Raw genomic sequence first — 20,664 nt, 5'->3', positions numbered from 1 at the left:
CGATATCCAACGTACCGTTCCGTCGGGAGAACACAGGAATCAACAACCACGGAGGAGGGAAGGAGGAAGTAAGGGAAGAAAACAACAAAAGAGGATGGGAGAGGAATAAGAACTCTACCCGGTTGTGGGGATCTGGGCGGGAGGAGGAGGAGAAAAATAACAAAACGGAAAGGCGAAACCCCAGGGACCCAGGCCCCTCCGGAGACACCCAGGGGTCTGGGAAATTTTCCCAGCTTTGTCGCAGACCGGACGGGATCCCGGGATAGGACGGGGAGGAGGTCAGGCACCTTGCCTCACACCTTGCCTCTGAAGAAACCTAACCTTGCGGGAGGCGGGTTACAGGTTGCAGTAATCCGCAGACGGCGAACAGCACAGCAACGAAAATACTCCTTGCTTTGGTCGCTCTGTGCGTGCATCTGCTACTACCGCCGTGGGCCGATTTTCTGTGATTTGTTGGGGCGTTTACCGCGGAAGGACAACAAGCACGCGAGCCCTTTGCAACGGGCCTCGTACTGTGCCACTCATACAGAATAATCGATTCGAGATGCAGACCTCAAAATAAGGAGATATTCCGGGATAGAACGGGATGTTGCCAGCTCCAACCCAGCCAGTCCACCCCGCCGGCCAGCCGAGGATCTTGAACCGATAACGTTAGGACACCAAGCAGACACTTCACCCGTGCGCTAGCATTCCAGGTGTTCCATTGACGAGATCTCAACGCTTGCCAATTTTGTCCTTTTCGCCTCCGAGATCTGTCGAGGGGTTCGGGACAGCCGCTGACTCGAAACCCATCCACGCCGCCACCAAAGGGGCCATTGAGAGGCGAAAAACACACAAAACAGAGAAATATTCACATGGACGAGACAGGAGGCGACACGCCTCCGAGCTGTCGGGAGCGCCGCTTTTTCTCCATCATCGTCCCTCCCGTCGTACCCCCCTCCTCCATCCCATCCCCTCTCAACCGGGGATGTTGTTGTGGGGTTCGGCAGGGTGTTGGCTCGTTCACCGCCCCGCGCCCGAGCAATCGCGGGCCAGGCCTGAACATGTTGGAGCCCATGTTTCGGACCACATCCCGAGCTGGCATGTGAAAATGCGCATAACGGACGCTGCAGCAAGCGCTTGCCAGCTGTCTGTCCGCGGCGTTTATGAAAAGTGAGGGGAAGAGAGAAGACAATAAGGAGAGACATCAAACCTATTATTTGTTACTAAACTTGTCAACATCTCTCTCTTTGCCTCGGCATGACCACCGCGAGGGGACAATGAGCCAAAGCTTCCCATCATCAACAAGAGACCTCTGCTCAGAGGCCGCCGTGATGATCGACGCACTGTTGCCCTATCTGGAGTTGGAGCTGGATTCAGCACGTCACTGCCAAGTCATCCTCACTTTTTCGTGCGTTGAGTGACACCCGACGAATTGAGACGAGCATGTGAGACACATGGAGATTTGGGAGTGGGATTGGGCATTGTCAGGACTGTCGTCATGGACCCGTCGGGCGGTCAAGGGGAGACGACAGTCCAATGCCTTGCTTCCTCCCTATGCGAAGCGCCTGTTGGACGAGCAGCAGCAGCAATAGCAGCAGCAACAACGTTGTTGAGAGCGTTGTCTTCGGCGAACCGGAGATCCCTCATCAATCCATCAAGTCCCAGAACGTCAAAATGAGGTTGGATTTTGCCGCATGCTCGTGTAACATTCTCACCGCCGCCAAGAGATCAAATCAATCCCCTGACGTTGAGGTTGCCGCTGTCACCGCGGGGGCGGGGCATGTGGGGTTGGTCTCTCGCTTCGACTTGACACTCAGGCGGGCTTGAAATTTGACATCACCCATGAAAGCGGTGTTTCCGTTTCTCTCGGACAAAGACAGATGTCCTCGACGCCGTCGAGGCCGACGACTCAAAAGCGAAGCCCTGAAGCGATCCACACGATGCAACCAACAGTCAAGCAAAACCATAAATCATGGCGACGATTGTTAAAAAAATATCAGACCCCTCTCAAAACGCTCTGCAGGTACACCCACATCTCCAGCCAATCAGCATCGCCAAGACGACAGCTTTGGGTGCGTTTGCCAAGCCTCGCTGCCTTTTTGTTGGGGAGGCTAGCCCTGGCCCGACCCGTTTTGTTGAGTCTTGGGTCGGAGGCGTTTGTCGGGGTCGGGTGCGGGTGGGGCGCCTGGCGACAGAAGATGCGACTCTGCAGAAAGGATGAGGAAGTTCAACAGGAAAAAAAAAACGCTGACTCGTGAGAAAAGAAGCCTCGGCCATTTGGAGTCTTTTCCCCAAACTCCTTTTTGCACGTGCTTCGAAGAACAAAGGTTCCAGAGCGTCTTTTGAAGAAGCCCGGGACCGAATGGCTGGGTGGAGCTGACTTGTGACGCTGTCTGTTGGGTTGGAGGACTTCGTTGCCGGCCGTGATCCATCTGAGCTCCGATGATCCCCGCTATCCCGCCGCCGACGCCGACGCCGACTCCGAAGTCGACTCCGAAGTCCACCGGAGGCCACGGAACCAGAAGCGAACACATGGACAACACGGTCGCCGTGTGGGCGGGTGGCCACAACAAGTGAGGGCGAAGGTGTGAAGTGAATGTTGAAGAAACCGCCCTTGTCGCGGATCTCGGATATTCCCGTGGTCCCCTGGCAACGCTGGCCACTCGGCATGCATCCCGGTTCCTTGGCGGATATCGGGTTCGATAACCGATGACAACGATGACAACGACCGTTGATCGGAGACGAAGCCCATCCACAAGACACAAGGCAGCCGGGGACAGAGGACAGAAATGTGTTGCACGAAGTGATTACTATGAGCCTGGGCTCTATACTACTACGTACACAGACATATACATGGAACTCCAACATATTTCATCATTAACTGTAGCTTCCTGGTGCCTTTCAGCCCTCTCTGCTCTCAATAAATTAACCCATACCCAGGCATCCTTTCCTTTCCCTTTTCCTTACGCCGCTTCCTTGACGACTCGCGGTCGTCTGGCGAAGGGGATTCTTCTAATTCCGCACACGAGCTCTTCGAGGATCGCTTTCCTTTGTCCTTCCGCCGCTTCCTTGACTCCTCTTGGTCGTCAGACGGGGGAGACTCTTTCAATCCTGCAGACGAGCCCTTCGAAGACGAAGACGAAGAACTCTTCTTCGACTTTCGTTTTTTCTCGGACTTTGGGGACAGTGATTCTGCCACCCCTTTCCCCTTGGACCGAGCTCGCCTATCCCTTTCAGAATACTCTCTGATCTTGGACAGGTATGGGTTGGGGATGGGTGTCTCCTTTGCCACCCACCATGGACGCTCGTGAGGGTCGTGTGACTTTTGCCGGATTGGCAGTGAACCATGTTGGTTCTGTGGTAGAACCGGCGTGCTCGCCCGACGAGACCTGGATGATTTCTTCGACTTGAACTTTGTAACTTTGTCCGGTTTGTGAATGCGCAGATAGAGCCGCTCTGCCTTTCTGCCGCGAGACGTGCGGCGCTTCTTGGTATGGGTATCTGGTGCGATGGGTGAGAGAACCGAGGCATCCGTCGTCTCAGCGTCGGACGCGGAGTCTGAGTCATCAGACTCATTGTCGAGGCTGTCATCATCGACGGAGCTTTCGTCGTCTGCATCGCTGCTGTATTCTATCTCCCTCGCGGGATTCGCAGACATGGAGGGAGCATATGTCTCATCTTGTGAGTCATCACTCTTGACAGTCGGAGTGCTGTTGATGTAGTTCCCTATCGCGGCAGAGAATGTTAGAATCAGGGAAGGGCTCACGAGAAAACTCAGAATGTGGGAAGGCAGGAGCTGGGAAAGAGAGATGCCTTACACTCCTCAGTGTCCAGCCGTTGCGGACGTTTTTTGGGACGGTACGATTTCAAGCCGTCGTTGTTGGTCCCTTCGCTGCTTTGCATCGGCGTGGCATATCCATACCGACGCATAAACTCGCGTTGCATTTCAATCTGTTATTGTGCATACCTTCGTCAGCAACCATCTTCTCACTGATTAAGTACCAATAACCTCCCTAGCGGTGGAGAAACGTACCTCACGCCTTTGTTCCTCCACCTGCTTCTTCAGCTCCAATACCTGCCGGTCGACGCAGTCTGGGCACCTGCAGAAACCATGTCCACCTTGGGCTGCCGGCGATGTAGCAGAGCCAACGGCAGGACCATGAGCAGACGGCTGCGATGCCTGGAAGGTCGGGTATTCCTGCGCTGTCTGATACATGTGCGGCATCGGGTAAGGCCCATAAGACTGCCTTGACTGGGGTGGTCCATGTTGTGGGTAGTACTGACCGCCAGAGCCGCCGCCGTTGTGATGAGAGCTTGGGTACGGAAGCTGATCGAAGCCGCGGGGCGGATACGGAGAGCTCAAGTTTGCATGCCCATCCGACCAGTCTGGTCGGGCGCTCTGGGGCTGGTGAAACTCTGGTAGATCCTGGGGCACACCGGAAAATCCAGGCGGCGACGACCTGTTTTCGCCGACAGGAGGAAACGGGGGGATGGAGCCCTCAGAATGAGACCCCAGAAGAGGAGCCTTGGGTTCCTCTTTCTTGATTTCTGGCGAGTCCGGAATGAAAATGGGTTTTCGAATTGTGCCCTCATCTGTGTCGTCTTTTCGAGCTCGCTTTGACGGTCTTACCTCACGTCCACGGCTACGAGAAGGAGCACGAGAACGGCCGCGAGAGTGTCCTCGAGAATGGGCTCGCGAACCATGTCGAGAACGACGTTGAGAATGCGCACGTGACCTTTTCCGCGAGTGGTCACTGGCCGCATCGCCTTCTCGTTTTGGCTTCCTTTCCTTGGAGATAATGTCGTCAGAGCTGCTGTCGTCAGAACTATCCTGCTTCTCTGGTGACGGAGGGCTATCTGGGGCGGAGTGGTCGGCGTTAGATTGGGCCGCGGTACGCAAGGGTGGAAGATAGCCTGAAGCAGCCACTGGATTAACACGTCTCGCGGGAGGTGGCTCCGAGGCGCGCCAGTCTTCGTCGATGGTAAACACTCGATGACGTGCCGTACCTGAGGTCGAAAGGGCAGGATGGCTATCTCGCAAAACTGTCTCTGGAGTCGCTGTCCCGTTGGAAACTGCCTTGTTGGTAGTGCCCCCATTGATGGCCGAGGCGGCTCTGCTACCAGAGGGATTCCCAGCAGGGCTCACTGTCGGAGTGGACTTGCCAGTCGAGCGGCTCTTGCTCTGTTCTCGCCGACGACAATCGTGGTTATCCCTCCTCGTGTTGGCGTCGTCGTTCGCTTCCGAATCATGCGGATCCTCTTGTGCACCAGATGTGCCGCGCCGTGGGCCTGTACGGCTACCAAGAGGTATGAGGTTTGGATTTCTCACACTCTTGCCACTATTAGGTGCAGTATTCCCTGTGGTGGTGGTGTTGTTCTCCCAATGTTGCCTCGCCAGAGCACCCCCAAAGGACGCATGGCGAGGCATGCTGCCGTTTCCCCCAGCGGGATGATGACCAGCAGGGACGTTCAAGGGATTAGTTTGGCCCCTTTGGTCTGTCGACCTTCCTTGATGAGCCGAGTCTGATTTAGCGTCATGATTTCGGGCTCCTAGCGGTCGCACAACATAGTACCGACCTTGGCCATTGGAGCCGGTTCTCTTCGAGCTGTGGTTGGAGTGCCTTGACTCAGACGGGACGCCAGCGGGTGGTTTCTGCGGAGGCCATGCCTTTTCATGGCGATATTGCGATGAAAGCCGACGCTGCATCTGGGTTGCAGTTAGCTGGCCCAAGTCCCTCTCCCCGTTGCTGAAATGATACTCGTCGGCTGAAGGACAAAACCTACCCTTTCCAACTTTTCTTGATTCGACACAATTCGTCTTGCAGCTCGCCAGTCCTCCTCGGCTTTGAGAGCGTCCGTTATTGCACGAGGATTAATTGACTCGCGTGTTGAGCTCGAAGTATTTTCAGGCTTGGTCCGAGCTGCGGAAGGGCGAGTTGTCTTTCGTCGGTCTTGGAAGTCGTCCAACAATTCCTGGAGGTCCTCGAGCTCCAATCCCTTGCCCGCCTTTTTGAGCTCGTGTACTGGACACAGTCGTTAATCTTCGGTGAGAACAATTAGGTCCTTGACCGAGGCCTTGTAGAAGGAATTGAGGAAGAATAATGCTGGGGATGAAACAGATGGGACAATTGATGGAATGAGACTTACCTTGCTCTAATGGAGGCCACATGACTCGACTTCTGCGAAAAGGCTATTACATTTTCAAGAAGCAAAAGAATGTGATGTGGTCGAGCTTAGAGTTGTGGGAGGTCGAGTTTCCTTGTGGATTTGGAAGACATTCCCGATTTTTGATTTTGTGGAAAAGGATAAGAAAGCCCCGCGGGTCTGGAGACGTGGGAGTGTATGCCCTCACAAAAAGAAGTCCCCGCCGGTGAGTCCACACAAGGTTCCATCATTTTGTGCTCATAGTAAGTCAGAAATGGGCAATAGGATATCGCATTCCCAGCAGGTAACACGGACAAGTTTCTGAAGCATTCTTGAGGGGCACTTGCACCCAACAAGAGTGAGGGTCATCTCGCCCAGAGTTGCAAGTCTTGATGTATGTACATACATGAACCAACCCGAGGGTCTCAGCAGACCAGGCACCTCTGCCTATCTCTTGTCCTTGGTTCCTCTGTTTGCTGCTCCCGGTCCGTCCCCAGCCATTGACGAAGACATTTGGATTCGGGCAAACAAACTTGATGCCGAAGAGTTGTACCTCCGCCATCCCAGCCAACCTGGTCCTGATCCTGGCCATATTCTATTCCACCATCCCTTGTTAAACAGGTTCAGTGTCCTCTCGCCAGCATGCCAAAGCCAAGAGGTCCCAGGTGCTCATAAGCCGAAAACTAAGTAGATACAGCAATGAGAAGTGGTAGAAGTCAGTGACGTTCCTGGAACACTCAGCCATAATAAGCTCACATCGACCATTTGTATGAACATTTGCTCAACCGACGAGATACTACTCATTGGAAGCAAACCTCATTGTCGTGACACCTCTGACTTTGAAATATGTCCTCATGCGCAACCAACACATTGATATGATCTTCTCCTCGCCGTCCACTGCATGTAAGTGCCATTGGCTCAGGGGTACTGGATGTGAAAACCCGTGTCCGATCCGCCACAACCGATCCGGTATTCCTCCCCGGCACCACCAGCCACCTGTCTCATGGGGTGCCCGAGAATGGGGATGCGCAAACGACGGCAATGTGGGGGCGAGACAGGCCATCCGGTCGGGTCTGAACTTGGGACCAACAATCGTCATGGTATCATCGACTAGCCAAATAACCTGATGGAGGGGCAAAGAGCTGGCCCCGAAAACTCGGTGAGATCAAAACATGAATGAGGTCGATGTTAAGCAGTGAGGCTGGCGATTTTCGGAACGTAGTCAGAATGTCATGCTTCTCACAAAACATGTTCTCACAAAGCCGGTGATCAGGCGTAAATATTCTTCCGCAATCAACTGCCTGCCTCCGTGAATGGTGTGACACGAGATATCAAACGGCTAAACCTCCAGTTCCTGCTTCATCCCGTAGCTGAGCATTGGACTGTTACACAATCAAACGACTCTACTTCACCCCTTCCCAGCGAGCGAGGACCTCGAAAGACTCCACACGAGTCGGGCGAGGGCACCTTATCCAACATGCCTTGATAAAGCTCTCGGAATGTCCAGCACCCCAAGATTTGGTTTTGAACTGATCTAGACAAACAGGCAGAGGGGTGTGAGGGTCGGCACACAAACTTTGATCAACGATGTCTTCACCAGGGAGATTTTGTAACACGTGAAATCCGTGTCTTCCAGCCTCATTTACTGGCGACGGGGTTCACTGGCTTGCCAGGCTTGTGAATCCCGTCGATGCTGGCAGTTGCAAGGATTAACAAGGACACTTGGATGAAAAGCAGCAAAACTCACATGTGATTCATATAATACCTGATATTCCCGTACCTTGTTTTTGTTTTTGTCTTCCGTTCTTTTTTGGACCAGTGTGTCATTTACCCCCGCCCACGGATAACCAGCCTATTCCTCACCAGATCATCATCACAACAATCATAGATTCAACCCCGTGAACAGGAAATCAGACATGCCTCATGTGGTAGGTTGAGGTTGGTTGAGGCAGGGGCATTCAGAGCCTCAAGGTAAGCATATGGGACAGGAACTGATGGACCAAAACAAGCCAACACAACCACGTATGTGTCGTCGGATGGTAAACCGCCAGAAGAAAACAGAAAAGCGAAAACTCCCAGTCCTCCCTTTCACCCCGGGCCTGCCAACCTGCCAGTCTCCATGTCCTTTTTCCCCATCTGGCCATCCTGTCCACCTTTCCTCCTGGCAGCCTGCCAACTACTACGCAGCAAACTATCCATATCAGTTCGACCTCTACTGGACGATCTCCTCCGTCTCCTCGAGCACCTCCTCCATAAGCTCCTCGACAACCTCCTCCGTCTTCTCCGCCTGGCCACCAGCGGCAGCTTGCCTGGCCTCGATCTCGGCGGCCTTCTTGGCCAGAATCTCCTCGACAGACGGGATGCCGAGAGCGGCGCGCTCCTCGGCGACCTCCTCCTTGATGGCTTCGCGCCAGGCGAACCATTCGTTGAGCAGGCGGCGGCGAGCCTCGACGACGGCCACGTCGGCGCTGCTGATGCGCTCGGCGTCCTCCTGCTCGAAAATGCGAGAGTACTCGCGCAGGTTCTTGCGCACTTGCTTCTGCTCCTCCTTGCTGAGCAGGCACGGCGGGCGCGGACGCCAGGCGAACTGCTTGAACTTTTCGATGGCCTCCTCGCGCAGCAGCTCGCCGCGGAAGTCGTACAGGTGGTAACCGTTTTCCATCTAGGCATAACATGTTAGTTTCTCGTAAACGGTACTTTGGACTCGAGACAAAACTTACTGAGTGCTTCCACGCGGACGCCCAGCTGGCGACGTAGCGGCCTGAAGGATCCCACTCGATGTCTGTGACACCATAGTGGTCGGCAACATTCATCAGCTGTAGGTTCGCCGTCAGGTCCTTTTCAGACTCGGGCTTGTCGCCCTCGAAGTCGAGGTCGTAGAACTCGAGGTCAGAGCTCTGCGAGTTTCCGACAGCGGCGATAACGACAAAGCGGCCCTTAGGAGCCCAGTAGATGGCGTTGCTATTCTTCTTCTCCAGAGTGCGGAGATGCTTGAAGTTGCCCACTGTGTTGCCCTTGGCCTTCTCTGGGCAGAAGAAGGAAACGGATGTCTTGGGAGGCACAGCAGTGGCGCCGACAGGCTCAGGAGTGGTAATGATGACGAAGCGGTCGCCCTTGGGCTCCCAGGCAAAGTTAATGACGGTGTCCTTGATCGTGTCGACGACTTCGACGGGCACACCCTTCTCCTTCACGCGGAAAATCTCCAGGGTGGTGTTTTGGGACTTCTTGGACTTGGAGTGCCTGTCGACCTTGACGCAGAGGTACGACGCCTCAGACTGCCAGTGCATCTTGACGTCCGACACGTTGAAGAGGTTGAGCGAGCGGACGACTTGCTTGGACGGGATGCTCATGAGGGCGACGCGGGCCGGGTTGCTGCCGATTTCGGGAGTCCAGAAGCAGAAGAGCTGCTCATAGGTCTTCACACCGTCACGCTTGACGCTGGCAGGAGCCCACTCAAAGTCCATGACGCCCTCAATCTTGATGGCAGTCTTGTCGAGCAGGTTCATCTTGGGCAGCTCGTAGACCGAGATGGAGGTGCCCTGGTTGAGACGGGCAACGTACTTGTCGTCGGCGGACCACTTGAAGGCCGGCCAGGGGAACTTGGCGGGCTTCTTCTGCTGGTGGTGGTCATCCCCGCCAGTCACATCCTGCTGGGCGAAAGAACGCAGGGGCTTGGCGGTTTGGATATCCCAAATGATGTAATTCTTGCCATCATCGTCGAGAGAGAGGGCGGGGTGGCCGGTGTCGGGAATGGAGATGGGGCGGTTGGACCAGGTAACCAAGTACTTCTCGTTGGGAGAGAATGCGACAAGGTTCACAAAGGGGTGCGGGAAGCGGCGCAAGCGCGACCACGAAGCGCCACCCCAAAGCAAGACACCCTGGGCGTGAACCGAGGTGAGGTAGGTGCCCTGAGGCGACCACTGCACAAAGGTCTCCGTCCAGTGTTGCCGGTCGACAATATTCTCGGGCTGATCCTTCTCGTTGTTCCAGAAAACGCCAACGGTGTCGCCGCGGAACATAACGAACTGGTCGCGGCCACGGCCGGCAGGGTCGGCCATGAACCAGCGCAGGTGCTCCTTTTCTTGGAAAGGCTCGATGGTAGGCGGGTGGTACTCCTCATCAATGCGGCCCTCACGGCCATAGCGGTCGATATCGGTCAATTTGTTCACGCGCATGGTGTGCTTCTTGTCGAGGGGAACGAGGTCGAGTTGGCGCACCGCAGCGGCGGCCTCGGCGGGTGATGAATATTCGACAAAGGCAAACCTGAGGGTCATGCCATCATCGCCAAGGGGCATGTAAATGGCATCCTCGCTGGTGCGGCCCACAGTGTTGAGCTTCTTGAGCAAGAACTTGATGAGCTTGGGTTTTTGCTCGGCGGTGACGGCGGGAAGACCATCGACAACAACGAAGGTATCGTAACCCTGCTCGAGTTGCACTTCGTACTTTTCGCGGAGATCCGAGATGTCGACCTCGTCCATGTCGAAGTCCTCCTCATCGAGGTCCTCCTCGCGAAGGTGGTCGAAAGACGGCGCCATGCTGGGCAGTCAATCAGTGAAATAACCAGCCGTTGAATTTATCGAGTTGATCGAGATGGTATGGAATCGTCGTGACGGCTTGGATTTCGTGGTTGTGGCTAAGGCTGCCGCGGGGAGGGGTGGGATGGCGATCTTGGATGCGGTCGCTGGAGGCCGAGATTTGACGAGATTTTGTGCGTTTGCAGCAAAACGTGGTGGGGTTCGTTCTGCGGGAAACAAAGAGGCAGAGTTTGGCGCTGCGGTATCGAGGATCTGCCCCACCCTAAAGAAGACGTCGACCTGACGTCGACAAAGCGAAACAAATCAGCAAAAAAATCTAGGAGCGTCAATAAAATCGGTAAAAAAATGCCAGAGGAATTATTCACATCACTGATGCTCACTGATGCATCTGTGTACGAACCCCAGCTTTGATCTCCAGAGCGCGCTGGGATGAAGCCCAACGAGGGGTCTTAGCCCAGAGTTTCCTTTTTTGGAATACCCAGGCAAGTTTCAGGTGCCACCAACTGGACAAAGGCGGTGAGAGCTTCTGGAAATTCTGCCGTGTCTTGGGACCCAAAAAAGTCCAGCAGCTTTCCAAGGTTCCATGGGCGATTCGATGCCTGCACGGTCCAGAGCTTGCTGCCCCTCCTCCCCGCCATCATCAACCACGACCTGACCAGCAACCGTCCCTGCCAACAACGAACGTGATCCCGCGGTGTTTCAGTGACGTGCATTCCGGCGAACCAGCATCATGGTATGTGTCCAGGAATTTTGGGTGTTTGGTTGCTGCCGCATTTTGGTTGCCTTTTTGTCTGTTTGGTTCATCTCTCCTGACGCTCACCGTCACAGGCTTCGTTCAGCCCCACGCAGATCTTCGAAGAGGGCACCACCGAGGAAAGGGGAGAGAATGCCCGCATTAGCGCCTTTGTTGGTGCTATCGCTGTCGGCGATCTCGTCAAGAGCACACTAGGCCCCAAGGGCATGGACAAGATCTTGCAGTCTGCGTACGTCTTCCAGGGGTTGAGTCTGGGGAAGGTTGCAGCTGTGGGATGGAACAAGACAGATGCTAACTCTGGATGATGCCCTTTCCAGGTCGACTGGCGAGATCATGGTGACAAATGACGGTGCAACCATCCTCAAGGCCATCGCCCTCGATAATGCCGCCGCAAAGGTGCTTGTCAACATTTCCAAGGTGCAGGACGATGAGGTTGGCGACGGTACTACGTCCGTCACGGTGCTGGCTGCCGAGCTTCTGCGCGAGGCCGAGCAACTCGTCAACAAGAAGATCCACCCACAAACCATCATTGAAGGCTACCGGATAGCCAGCCAGGCCGCTCTGAAAGCCCTCGAAGCCGCCGCGGTTGACCACAGCAAAGACCCCGAGGCTTTCCGCCGTGACCTGCTGGCCATCGCCCGTACTACTCTTAGCTCCAAGGTCCTGGCGCAAGATCGTGACCACTTCGCCCGTCTCGCTGTCGATGCCGTGCTCCGTCTTAAGGGGTCTTCCGACCTCAGCCACATTCAGATCATCAAGAAGGCCGGTGGCAAGCTCAGTGATTCTTATCTGGACGAGGGGTTCATTCTTGACAAGAAGATCGGCGTCAACCAGCCCAAGCGACTTGAGAAGGCCAAGATCCTTGTCGCCAACACACCCATGGATACGGACAAGGTCAAGATCTTTGGTGCCCGCCTCAAGGTTAGCTCCACCAGCAAGCTGGCTGAGCTCGAGAAGGCGGAACGCGAAAAGATGAAGGCCAAGGTGGAGAAGATCAAGGCTCACGGCATCAATTGCTTCATCAACCGCCAACTCATCTACAACTGGCCTGAACAACTCTTTACTGATGCCGGCATCATGTCCATCGAGCATGCGGACTTTGACGGCATTGAGCGCCTTGCCCTTGTGACGGGCGGCGAGATTGCCTCAACCTTCGACCACCCTGAACAAGTCAAGCTCGGCCACTGCGACCTGATTGAAGAAATCATGATCGGAGAGGACACATTAATCCGCTTCTCTGGAGTTGCAGCGGGCCAGGCTTGCACGATCGTGCTGCGTGGCGCCACGGACCAGCTCCTCGACGAGGCGGAGCGCAGTCTGCACGATGCACTCGCTGTGCTGTCGCAGACGGTGAAGGAGCCGCGTACCACCCTTGGCGGTGGTTGCGCCGAGATGCTCATGGCCAAGGCTGTTGAGGGCGCCGCTACCCGCGTCGAGGGCAAGAAGCAGGCTGCCGTCGCCGCTTTTGCTGTGGCCCTTCGCCAGCTGCCAACGATCCTTGCTGACAACGCTGGTCTCGACTCCAGCGATCTGGTGGCTCGCCTGCGCAAGGCCATCTATGACGGCATGACGACCTACGGACTCGACCTTATGACCCCCGGTGGCGGCATCGCCGATATGCGCGAGTTGGGCGTTATTGAAAGCTACAAGCTGAAGCGCGCCGTCGTGAGCTCGGCAAGCGAAGCGGCCGAGGTGAGTGTTCTTTGTGACCTATTGTTGATCCTCATACATACTGACTCAACGGCAGCTTCTGTTGCGGGTGGACGACATAATAAGGGCGGCGCCGCGGAAGCGGGAGAGGCACTGAAGTGTAGATGTAGAGTAGATAGACGGCAAAATAATGCTGAGCATCTGGATGGCGTCACCCATTTTGGCCTTGTTCTCATGCGATGTCGTACATTGCCTGCCCTATCTCCGACTGCAAACATGGACATTTTGATGCATTGTGTATCATCACCCAGACGGGCCAGACGTCATATGCATCCTGCTTAGAAATCCTTGCGCAAGTCCTTGACTCGGTTAATCTACGCCTTTGACCAAATGATGAACAAGATTTTACCGTTTTTGTCGCAGATATGAGGGTGTCGGAGACATTTCCTGTCATACTTCGGAGGACCGGCATGCCGCAACCTCCGACGCCGACAAGGAACCATACCGGGTTGGGTGGCCGGGAGGGTGGGCGGCAGGGTCGGAGTCGGCGCAACTCGGCCGGCGAATGGCCGCGAGCGGCGGCATGCCGTTCTTGGCGAGGCTGTGTGGCGCCTTATGAGTTCAACAGGTGCGGCAGTTGGGGGATATTGATGTCAACCTCGTCTGGGTGTTGCGTATACCTGTGAGTTTGGGTTGACTTCTTGAATCTCAGTCGCCTCAAGGAGATACGTCTCGGATCCGAGGGCTTGAGCAGTATTTCGAGGCTACGTCACTCGACGGGAGTGCAGTTTGAGGATCACCGCCGTGGTAAGCTTTTGTTTTTGTTACTGGGCAAGGCTCGACACTGGAAATGGCGAGTATAAAGCAACTCCTTCCTCCCGTCTCTCGAACGGTCTGGGGCAGAGCTCTCCACAGCAACTTCTCAAAGCAACAGCATCTCAGACACATCTCCCTCTTCCACAACGCTTCTCGTAACGCAACACGCTTCACAATCTCAACACTAACAGCAAGAATAACAATGTCTACCACCTCGCTGCCTCCGTCGACCTCCATTCCGGTCGCCTCCCTCGGCGCCAAAGCTGAGGTGGCCAGCGCCATCCGCAAGCTCCTTGAGCCTGAGTACGACCGTACGTTCTCCCCTCCGGTCTTGTATATCTCCGTACTTACCCAACCAACTAACACACCCGCAAAAGTGGTCCACATGTGTCTCTCTCCCGCAGCCGCCAGCGCCGAGCTCCCGGCCGTCTGCGCCGGTGATCTCTCCGTCCCCGACTCCACCGGGATCGGGAGCAACGCTTCCAGGCCGGAGTCTGAGCGGCGCGTGCCGAGGGCGATTATCTTTGGCGGCGCCGTGGACGATGCCACGCTGGAGAGTATCATGAGTGCTGTCCGGGAAGCGGTTGCTGCGAAAGGTGGTAAGGAGATTGGAGTTGTCAGGGTGTTGAGGGAGGATGTCAAGGCTGAGGGTGTGGATTTCCCGAATGCGGAGATTCTCACCAAGATCATTCGGAGGAAGCTGGGAGTGCTGGAAGGGGAGGGGAAGCTGTGAGGAGGGTTGATAGCAACTCGACTGCTGCTTACTTCAGGGATGGTGTTGCTGGAAGAGTGGGGAGCTGAGAGGAATGGAGGGATGAGACAAAACCATCTCTTTTTGTGGTGGTTTGACTTTGTGGTCGTTTGACTAGAGCCGATGAACATTACTGTTCTCTTCAGAATGCTCGATGTTTCCATCAGGGTGCCATGAATGTGGATCTTTCAATAGTGAACTTGGTTCTGCAAGTGGATGTCGCAAGGGAGAGACATCGCATCTTCTTCACTCTCCCTTTTAAACCTCAGAACTCAACGTGAGGGTGTTGCTCAACACCGTGGGCACACAACAACATTTGTCCACAAACTCTTGATAAGTACCAAAGCTTGGCGGAAACCGTTGGAATGGCCGATATCAAGCCAAACTTGAAGCTAGTTCTTTCATGAGAGTTGAGCGATGTGCCCCACACAATCGGTAGCTAGATCTCCTCGAGCGTTTGCGCAGGTTCCTGCATCCGGACAAGCTCCACAACCCCATGGCCGGCACATCACGTGCAGCCTCATCGAACGACCGCCAAGCCTTGCAGCCAGCACGCTTATTGGCCCGGCATCAACGGTTAAGCTCTTGGACGCTTCCAGCCACGCGCGAGCCGCAGAACGCCTGCCAACCATGGCGAGCGCCTTGATCCGACAGAGAGAGCTTCCATCGAAAAGTGCACATCGGGCCACTTCTCCCATCTCTCATTCTCTGGAACAAACGCCCTGGTAGCGCCTTGACTTCCGCGACAGTTTACTGACCTGACTGCCATTTTTGGTTTGCTGAAATTTTGGATATCTGCTTTCTATTGTTCTTTTTTTAACTTTTCCTTGTCATGGGTTTTTGACCCGGTCCCATTGAGCACTGACGCAACCATTGTTGATCCCGTCTTCCAGTCTCCGCCTTAGCCCTGTCTCGGCGTGTCCCGAACTTCAACGACCTCATCGAGTTCGACCACGGCAGTTTTTTTTCTCTTCAACGCGACGCTCCTTCATCCGAACAATCACATACCTTTCAACATCCATTCAGCTAACTGCGCATCGCCGGCGCTGGGCTTTTACGCTCTATATCCACTTCAATTGATCTGATATCCTTGGCCATCCGATAAAATGTCTGCGCCGCGTATGTTCGCCCTACTTTTCTCCCATCCCGAAATCTCTGCACTCAAGGTTTGATTGCGCTGACTCTACGGATATCTCAGTGACCGACGAGGAGCGGGAGACCTACACCCGTATCATCGACGATATTCTCAGCAAGTCCGACCTCGAGACAGTCACTCGCAAGAAGATTCGCCAGGGCCTCGAGGCTGCCGTCGACAAGGACCTCAGCGAGCAGAAGGATGCGATCAAGGCGCTGATCGAGGCGCGTTTCGACGCCATCTCTGCAGCCGCCGCCCAGGTCCCGACCCCCACCTCCGGCGCGGCGAATGGCCATTCGGCATCCGGGGACGAGGACGCCGACGCCGATGCGGACGACGACGGCGAGATTCAGGTCGCGGCGCCCCAGCGACCGAGCAAGAAGCAGAAGCGCGAGACGAGCGCGAGCGAGGACGCCGACGCGCGCCTTGCGGCAGAGCTGCAGGAGCAGGAGAACCGCCTGTCGCGCGCGCGCGTGACGCGTGGCGCCGGTCAGAACAAGTCGAAGCCCCGCGCGAAGGCGACCACCAAGCGCAAGAGCGCAAAGCGCGTCCGTTCCGAGGACGATAGCGAAGTCGAGGATGGCGAGGACAAGCCCAAGCGCAAGGCCGGCGGTGGTTTCCAGAAACCCTTCAACCTCAGCGAGCCGCTGGTTGAGCTTACTGGCGAGACTCAGGTAAGCATTTTCGCCGCAATCAGATCGATACGAACAATTCATCGCACCTTATGCTTGCTTGCCCTCGTTCTGCCCACTGTGTAGCTCAATACTGACGTGCCGTCACCACACAGCTCTCCCGCCCGCAGGTCGTCAAGAAACTCTGGGACTACATCAAGAGCAACAACCTGCAAGATCCCAACGACAAGCGGCAAATTCGTTGCGACCACAAACTTCACGCGATCTTCAAGCAGGACAAGATCAACATGTTCTCGATGAATAAGCTGCTGGGGAACCAGCTGTACCCGATCGAGGAGTAATACCCAAAAAAAGAAGAGCGCTGTTCAGAGAAATGGAGCAGGAAAGTCTGAGGTCGATGACATGAGATGAGAAGGCTGCCATAGCATGAGGATAAACTCCAGACTTGGGACCTGGATTTTACACGTGCTTGGTTTGGGGGATGGTGTTTGGAGTGGAGGACATGGAGCTCCTGGTTTCCGAGCAACCAGCAAGGTCAGATGGTTATGGATTTCTTTTCTGTTTGTTGCTTTTCTTCCAGGTCTAGCCTTTCGCTCTCCCATGGAGATCTCGTGAGAGGAGAGACACTGGATATTTCCAGTAACACAAACATACTGCATGGCGTCTAGGAGGGGAATATCGGGTTTGCTGGGTCTTTGCTATTCTAAACTACACAGTCATGGGGTTGATAGGTATCAAGATGGATGGTCATGCGTTGGTTTTCTCTTAGGTCCCGCGCCGTTGGTGAACGAAATTTCTATCTCAAGGTATCTACCTTTTTTCCTTCGGGCATCGTGTTTCTCTTTGGTGGTGGTGGATATGCCAATTACGGTACCTGCTTAAGTACCAACGGCTGTTATCTCGAAGGAAGATTGATTGAATTACGTGCCGGTTAGCGTTAATGCAAGTCCGAAGTACCTTACACTGCTTTAGTTGTTGCAACAATAGTGTGGTTCCGTGGATTGCAAAAGAGGCGCCCCGTTGGAGTTCAATGTTACAATCCTCCTCCGAGATCGCCTCCAGCACTGACAATGGCTGGTCCAAGTACATGTCAGTTCACAAAAGTCAGAGTAGAGCTTGCGCCTAGCAACAAATTCATTGTTCCAAGGTTGGTAGGCCGGGAGAGGCGGTGCATGTGAATCATCGATGAGGCAGAGCTGCAGCTTGGGGCCTGAGCTGTAGGAAAGCTGTCAGCCCACTGCGCTTTAGCGACAGATCTGGGGCTGAATGGTGACAAAGGATGACTCTCACGGCGAAACCCCCGGCTAGATCCGCTGTGGGGCACGTTTGCGCCAATCAGCGATTCCCCGCTTGGGCTTGTCTTGCCCCATTCAGCGGGCAGGGAACTGCCCATCTCACTCCAGGCCAAAAGTTGAGACTTGCTGCAACGTCAGTCCAAAAATTCCACGCCGCATAAGAACAACCGGCAGCTCATCAACCCCGCCATCGACCTCTCGTCGCGAGACAACAACGTCCATTTGTTCATTCGACACCCAACACACAACACCTTCCCGATTTTTCTGCCGCGACTCTGCGATCCCTAAATCAACTATCCTGTTCAGGAAGAACCAATCCTAACGATCGGGTCGAGACTCTCCATCTTATCTTCCATCGCGAACGGCCTTTCTGGCCATCCGGAACTGCATCGAAGACCGACCCAACTTTTACTCACCTTCCAGGAGCCACCTTTTTCGCATACTCATACAAACCCTCTGGCATGGCTTCGACCGAGACTGGCGCTGTTGAAAACGCCCCTGCGGGACCGAGAGCTGACGGCCACAGAGGAGGTCGCGGAGGTCGAGGGCGTGGACGGGGACGTGGTGGTGCTGGTCGCGGAAGGGGTCGCGGAGGAGCTCACAACCAGGGAGATCGGTCACAAGACGACAGCCAAGAGAAGCCGCAACAGCAGCAGCAGCAAACACAAGGTAGCAAGCCTCTGAGCTTCAAGACCAAGACGGAGCAAAACGACTCGGCCGCTGCCGACGATGCCGAAGTCTGCTTCATCTGCGCCAACCCAGTCAGCCACTTTGCTGTCACTCCCTGCGGCCATGTCACATGTCATATCTGCGCCCTTCGATTGAGGGCCCTCTACAAGAGCAAGGACTGCCCACACTGCAGGGTGTGTTGGCCCAGAAGATTGGATGAAGGAAGTTTTACTACATCAGATGGCTGACCTCAATCTCAATCCAGACAAATACACCGTTTGTCATTTTTACGGACGACCCTAATAAGCGCTATGAGGAGTATACCGACGCCGACATTACAAGCACCGACGATAATATCGGCATTCGCTATGCTGGCGAGGATATCGTTGGGGACACAGTCCTCCTCCTGCGCTACAACTGCCCGGATCCAGATTGCGACTTTGCCGGCCTCGGCTGGCAGGACCTCCACCGGCATGTTCGTTCCGTCCACCACAAGAAGATGTGCGACTTGTGCACTCGCCACAAAAAGGTCTTCACACACGAGCATGATATGTTCGCTGATCGGGAGTTGACGGAGCATATGCGGCGTGGCGATGATAAGCCTGGCGCTTCCGACCAGACAGGCTTCCGTGGACATCCACTCTGCGGCTTCTGCGGTGCTCGTTTCTATGATAATGACAAGCTCTACGAGCACTGCCGAGACAAACACGAACGCTGCTTCATCTGCGACCGTCGTGACTCTCGGCAACCACACTACTATGTGGACTACAATGCCCTCGAGCAGCACTTCAAGGCTGACCACTTCATGTGCGATGACCGGGAGTGCCTGGAAAAGAAGTTTGTTGTCTTCGAGACTGAACTCGACCTCAAGGCTCACCGCCTGAGCGAGCATCCGGGTGTCTATGCCAAGGGGAGGGATGCTCGCACGGTTGATTTGTCCAACTTCGACCTGCGGATGCGGTACGAGCAGGAGCGTCGGGCCCCTGCCGCCTCGGGACGAACAGGCCGCCGCGGGCCTGATCCCAATGCTGAACCCCTTCCTGTCAGCTCCGCTCAGCAACCACTCCGCCGCGATGAGCTCGCTTTCCAGCGCCAGATGGCCTTACAGACGGGCTTCGCTGCTGCTGCGGCTTCTCGGCCGCCGGCTGCTCCAGGACCCTCCCGTCCAACAGCACCACCACAAGCACGAGCGGGTGCTCCGGCTGCCGCTCCTGCTCGTACTACCCAGATCATTGATGCCATGGAGAACTTGAGCGTGACAGACCTCTCGTCTCTCACTCCTGAGCAACGCGCCACGTTAACGCGTCATGGCGCTGTCATTGAGCGCGCCTCGAACCTCCTCGGAAATGACAGCCACAAGATGAATACCTTCCGCTCTCACATTTCTGCCTTTAACAAAGGCTCGATGACTGCCGAGCAGTTGGTTGACGCTTTCAAGAACCTTTTCTCCGAGACCTCGTCCAATGCCCTCGGCACTCTCGTTCGCGAAGTCGCCGACCTCTTTGAAGACAAGCGCAAAGGCGACGCCCTCCGTCGGGCCTGGAACAACTGGCGTGCCATCAACGAGGACTATCCCGCGCTTCCAGGGCTTGACGGCATGCGTGGCGCGACCACTGCCACCACTGGCTGGGCTGCTGCGGCCTCCAGCTCGTCATCATCACAGTCCAACGCCGCGGCTGCTGCCGCTCAGCTGCGCAATTCCACCCGCGTGCTCAAGCTGAAGAATAGCACGCGCAGCGGCTCCGTGAGTGGGCAGTCAGTCCTGTCTTACGCCTCATCCGCCGGCGCGTCTTCACAATCGACGTATTCTTCCGCTACATCCACTCGGCCAGCGCCGCTTTCATCTGCTGCAGCCTTCCCCGCCCTTCCAGGAGCTACTAATACACCCACAACCCAACCAAGCTGGGTCGGCTCTCGCAACGGCCCTTCACTAGCTCCGCCTCCATCCAGCACGAACGCGAACACTGTGGCAGCAAAGGTCCGCAAGAACCCTGCCACAACGCCATCCTTGAACAGCGAGGAAGCTTTCCCCGCTCTGCCTGCCGCGCCGAAGCCGCAGACGACAATCTTCGGGTACGGACGCGGTGCGGTGAGGAGAGACTTTGGGACGGCTAGGGAGACCGGGTTTAGTTGGGGTGGTGCTGGGAGCGGAGCGTCGGGGAGTGGGAGCGGGACGGCCGCTGAGGGAGAGGGACAGGAGCAGCAACAGCAGCAGGGAGGAGGGAAGAAGAAGAATAAGAAGCAGGTGCTGGTCCATTGGGGGTAGGCTCGTCATGGAAATAGATTGGTAAGGAGATTTGA

At 55.5% G+C, this 20,664-nt stretch overlaps 7 protein-coding genes across 7 annotated transcripts; 4 read left to right on the top strand and 3 right to left on the bottom strand.

The window, feature by feature from the left end:
• Positions 1 to 2,899: 2,899 nt before the first annotated feature.
• Positions 2,900 to 5,079, bottom strand: VTJ04DRAFT_10528 (uncharacterized protein; the record flags this gene model as incomplete). Its single annotated transcript, XM_069358277.1, has 4 exons — positions 2,900 to 3,708; positions 3,801 to 3,933; positions 4,016 to 4,442; positions 4,613 to 5,079. The coding sequence occupies 4 exons, from the start codon at positions 5,077 to 5,079 to the stop codon at positions 2,900 to 2,902; spliced, it is 1,836 nt and encodes a 611-aa protein (XP_069213857.1).
• A 3,259-nt stretch (positions 5,080 to 8,338) lies between these two features.
• Positions 8,339 to 10,661, bottom strand: VTJ04DRAFT_10527 (uncharacterized protein; the record flags this gene model as incomplete). Its single annotated transcript, XM_069358276.1, has 2 exons — positions 8,339 to 8,788; positions 8,847 to 10,661. The coding sequence occupies 2 exons, from the start codon at positions 10,659 to 10,661 to the stop codon at positions 8,339 to 8,341; spliced, it is 2,265 nt and encodes a 754-aa protein (XP_069213856.1).
• A 730-nt stretch (positions 10,662 to 11,391) lies between these two features.
• VTJ04DRAFT_10526 (uncharacterized protein) lies at positions 11,392 to 13,222 on the top strand (the record flags this gene model as incomplete). Its single annotated transcript, XM_069358275.1, has 4 exons — positions 11,392 to 11,394; positions 11,490 to 11,644; positions 11,733 to 13,107; positions 13,163 to 13,222. The coding sequence occupies 4 exons, from the start codon at positions 11,392 to 11,394 to the stop codon at positions 13,220 to 13,222; spliced, it is 1,593 nt and encodes a 530-aa protein (XP_069213855.1).
• Positions 13,223 to 14,083: 861 nt separating this feature from the next.
• Positions 14,084 to 14,614, top strand: VTJ04DRAFT_10525 (uncharacterized protein; the record flags this gene model as incomplete). Its single annotated transcript, XM_069358274.1, has 2 exons — positions 14,084 to 14,192; positions 14,259 to 14,614. The coding sequence occupies 2 exons, from the start codon at positions 14,084 to 14,086 to the stop codon at positions 14,612 to 14,614; spliced, it is 465 nt and encodes a 154-aa protein (XP_069213854.1).
• Positions 14,615 to 15,738: 1,124 nt separating this feature from the next.
• Positions 15,739 to 16,740, top strand: VTJ04DRAFT_10524 (uncharacterized protein; the record flags this gene model as incomplete). Its single annotated transcript, XM_069358273.1, has 3 exons — positions 15,739 to 15,751; positions 15,831 to 16,441; positions 16,555 to 16,740. The coding sequence occupies 3 exons, from the start codon at positions 15,739 to 15,741 to the stop codon at positions 16,738 to 16,740; spliced, it is 810 nt and encodes a 269-aa protein (XP_069213853.1).
• A 24-nt stretch (positions 16,741 to 16,764) lies between these two features.
• On the bottom strand, positions 16,765 to 17,058 carry VTJ04DRAFT_10523 (uncharacterized protein; the record flags this gene model as incomplete). The annotated part of the gene is made up of 1 exon (XM_069358272.1): positions 16,765 to 17,058. The coding sequence occupies one exon, from the start codon at positions 17,056 to 17,058 to the stop codon at positions 16,765 to 16,767; it is 294 nt and encodes a 97-aa protein (XP_069213852.1).
• A 1,097-nt stretch (positions 17,059 to 18,155) lies between these two features.
• Positions 18,156 to 20,629, top strand: VTJ04DRAFT_10522 (uncharacterized protein; the record flags this gene model as incomplete). Its single annotated transcript, XM_069358271.1, has 2 exons — positions 18,156 to 18,557; positions 18,629 to 20,629. 2 exons carry the CDS (start codon positions 18,156 to 18,158, stop codon positions 20,627 to 20,629), a joined length of 2,403 nt encoding a protein of 800 aa, XP_069213851.1.
• Between the last annotated feature and the right edge of the window lie 35 nt (positions 20,630 to 20,664).

The sequence above is a fragment of the Mycothermus thermophilus genome (genome assembly GCF_041956435.1).
Source record: "Mycothermus thermophilus strain CBS 625.91 unplaced genomic scaffold VTJ04scaffold_8, whole genome shotgun sequence".
Lineage (NCBI taxonomy): Eukaryota > Fungi > Ascomycota > Sordariomycetes > Sordariales > Chaetomiaceae > Mycothermus > Mycothermus thermophilus.
This window is presented reverse-complemented; position numbering and strand designations above follow the sequence as displayed.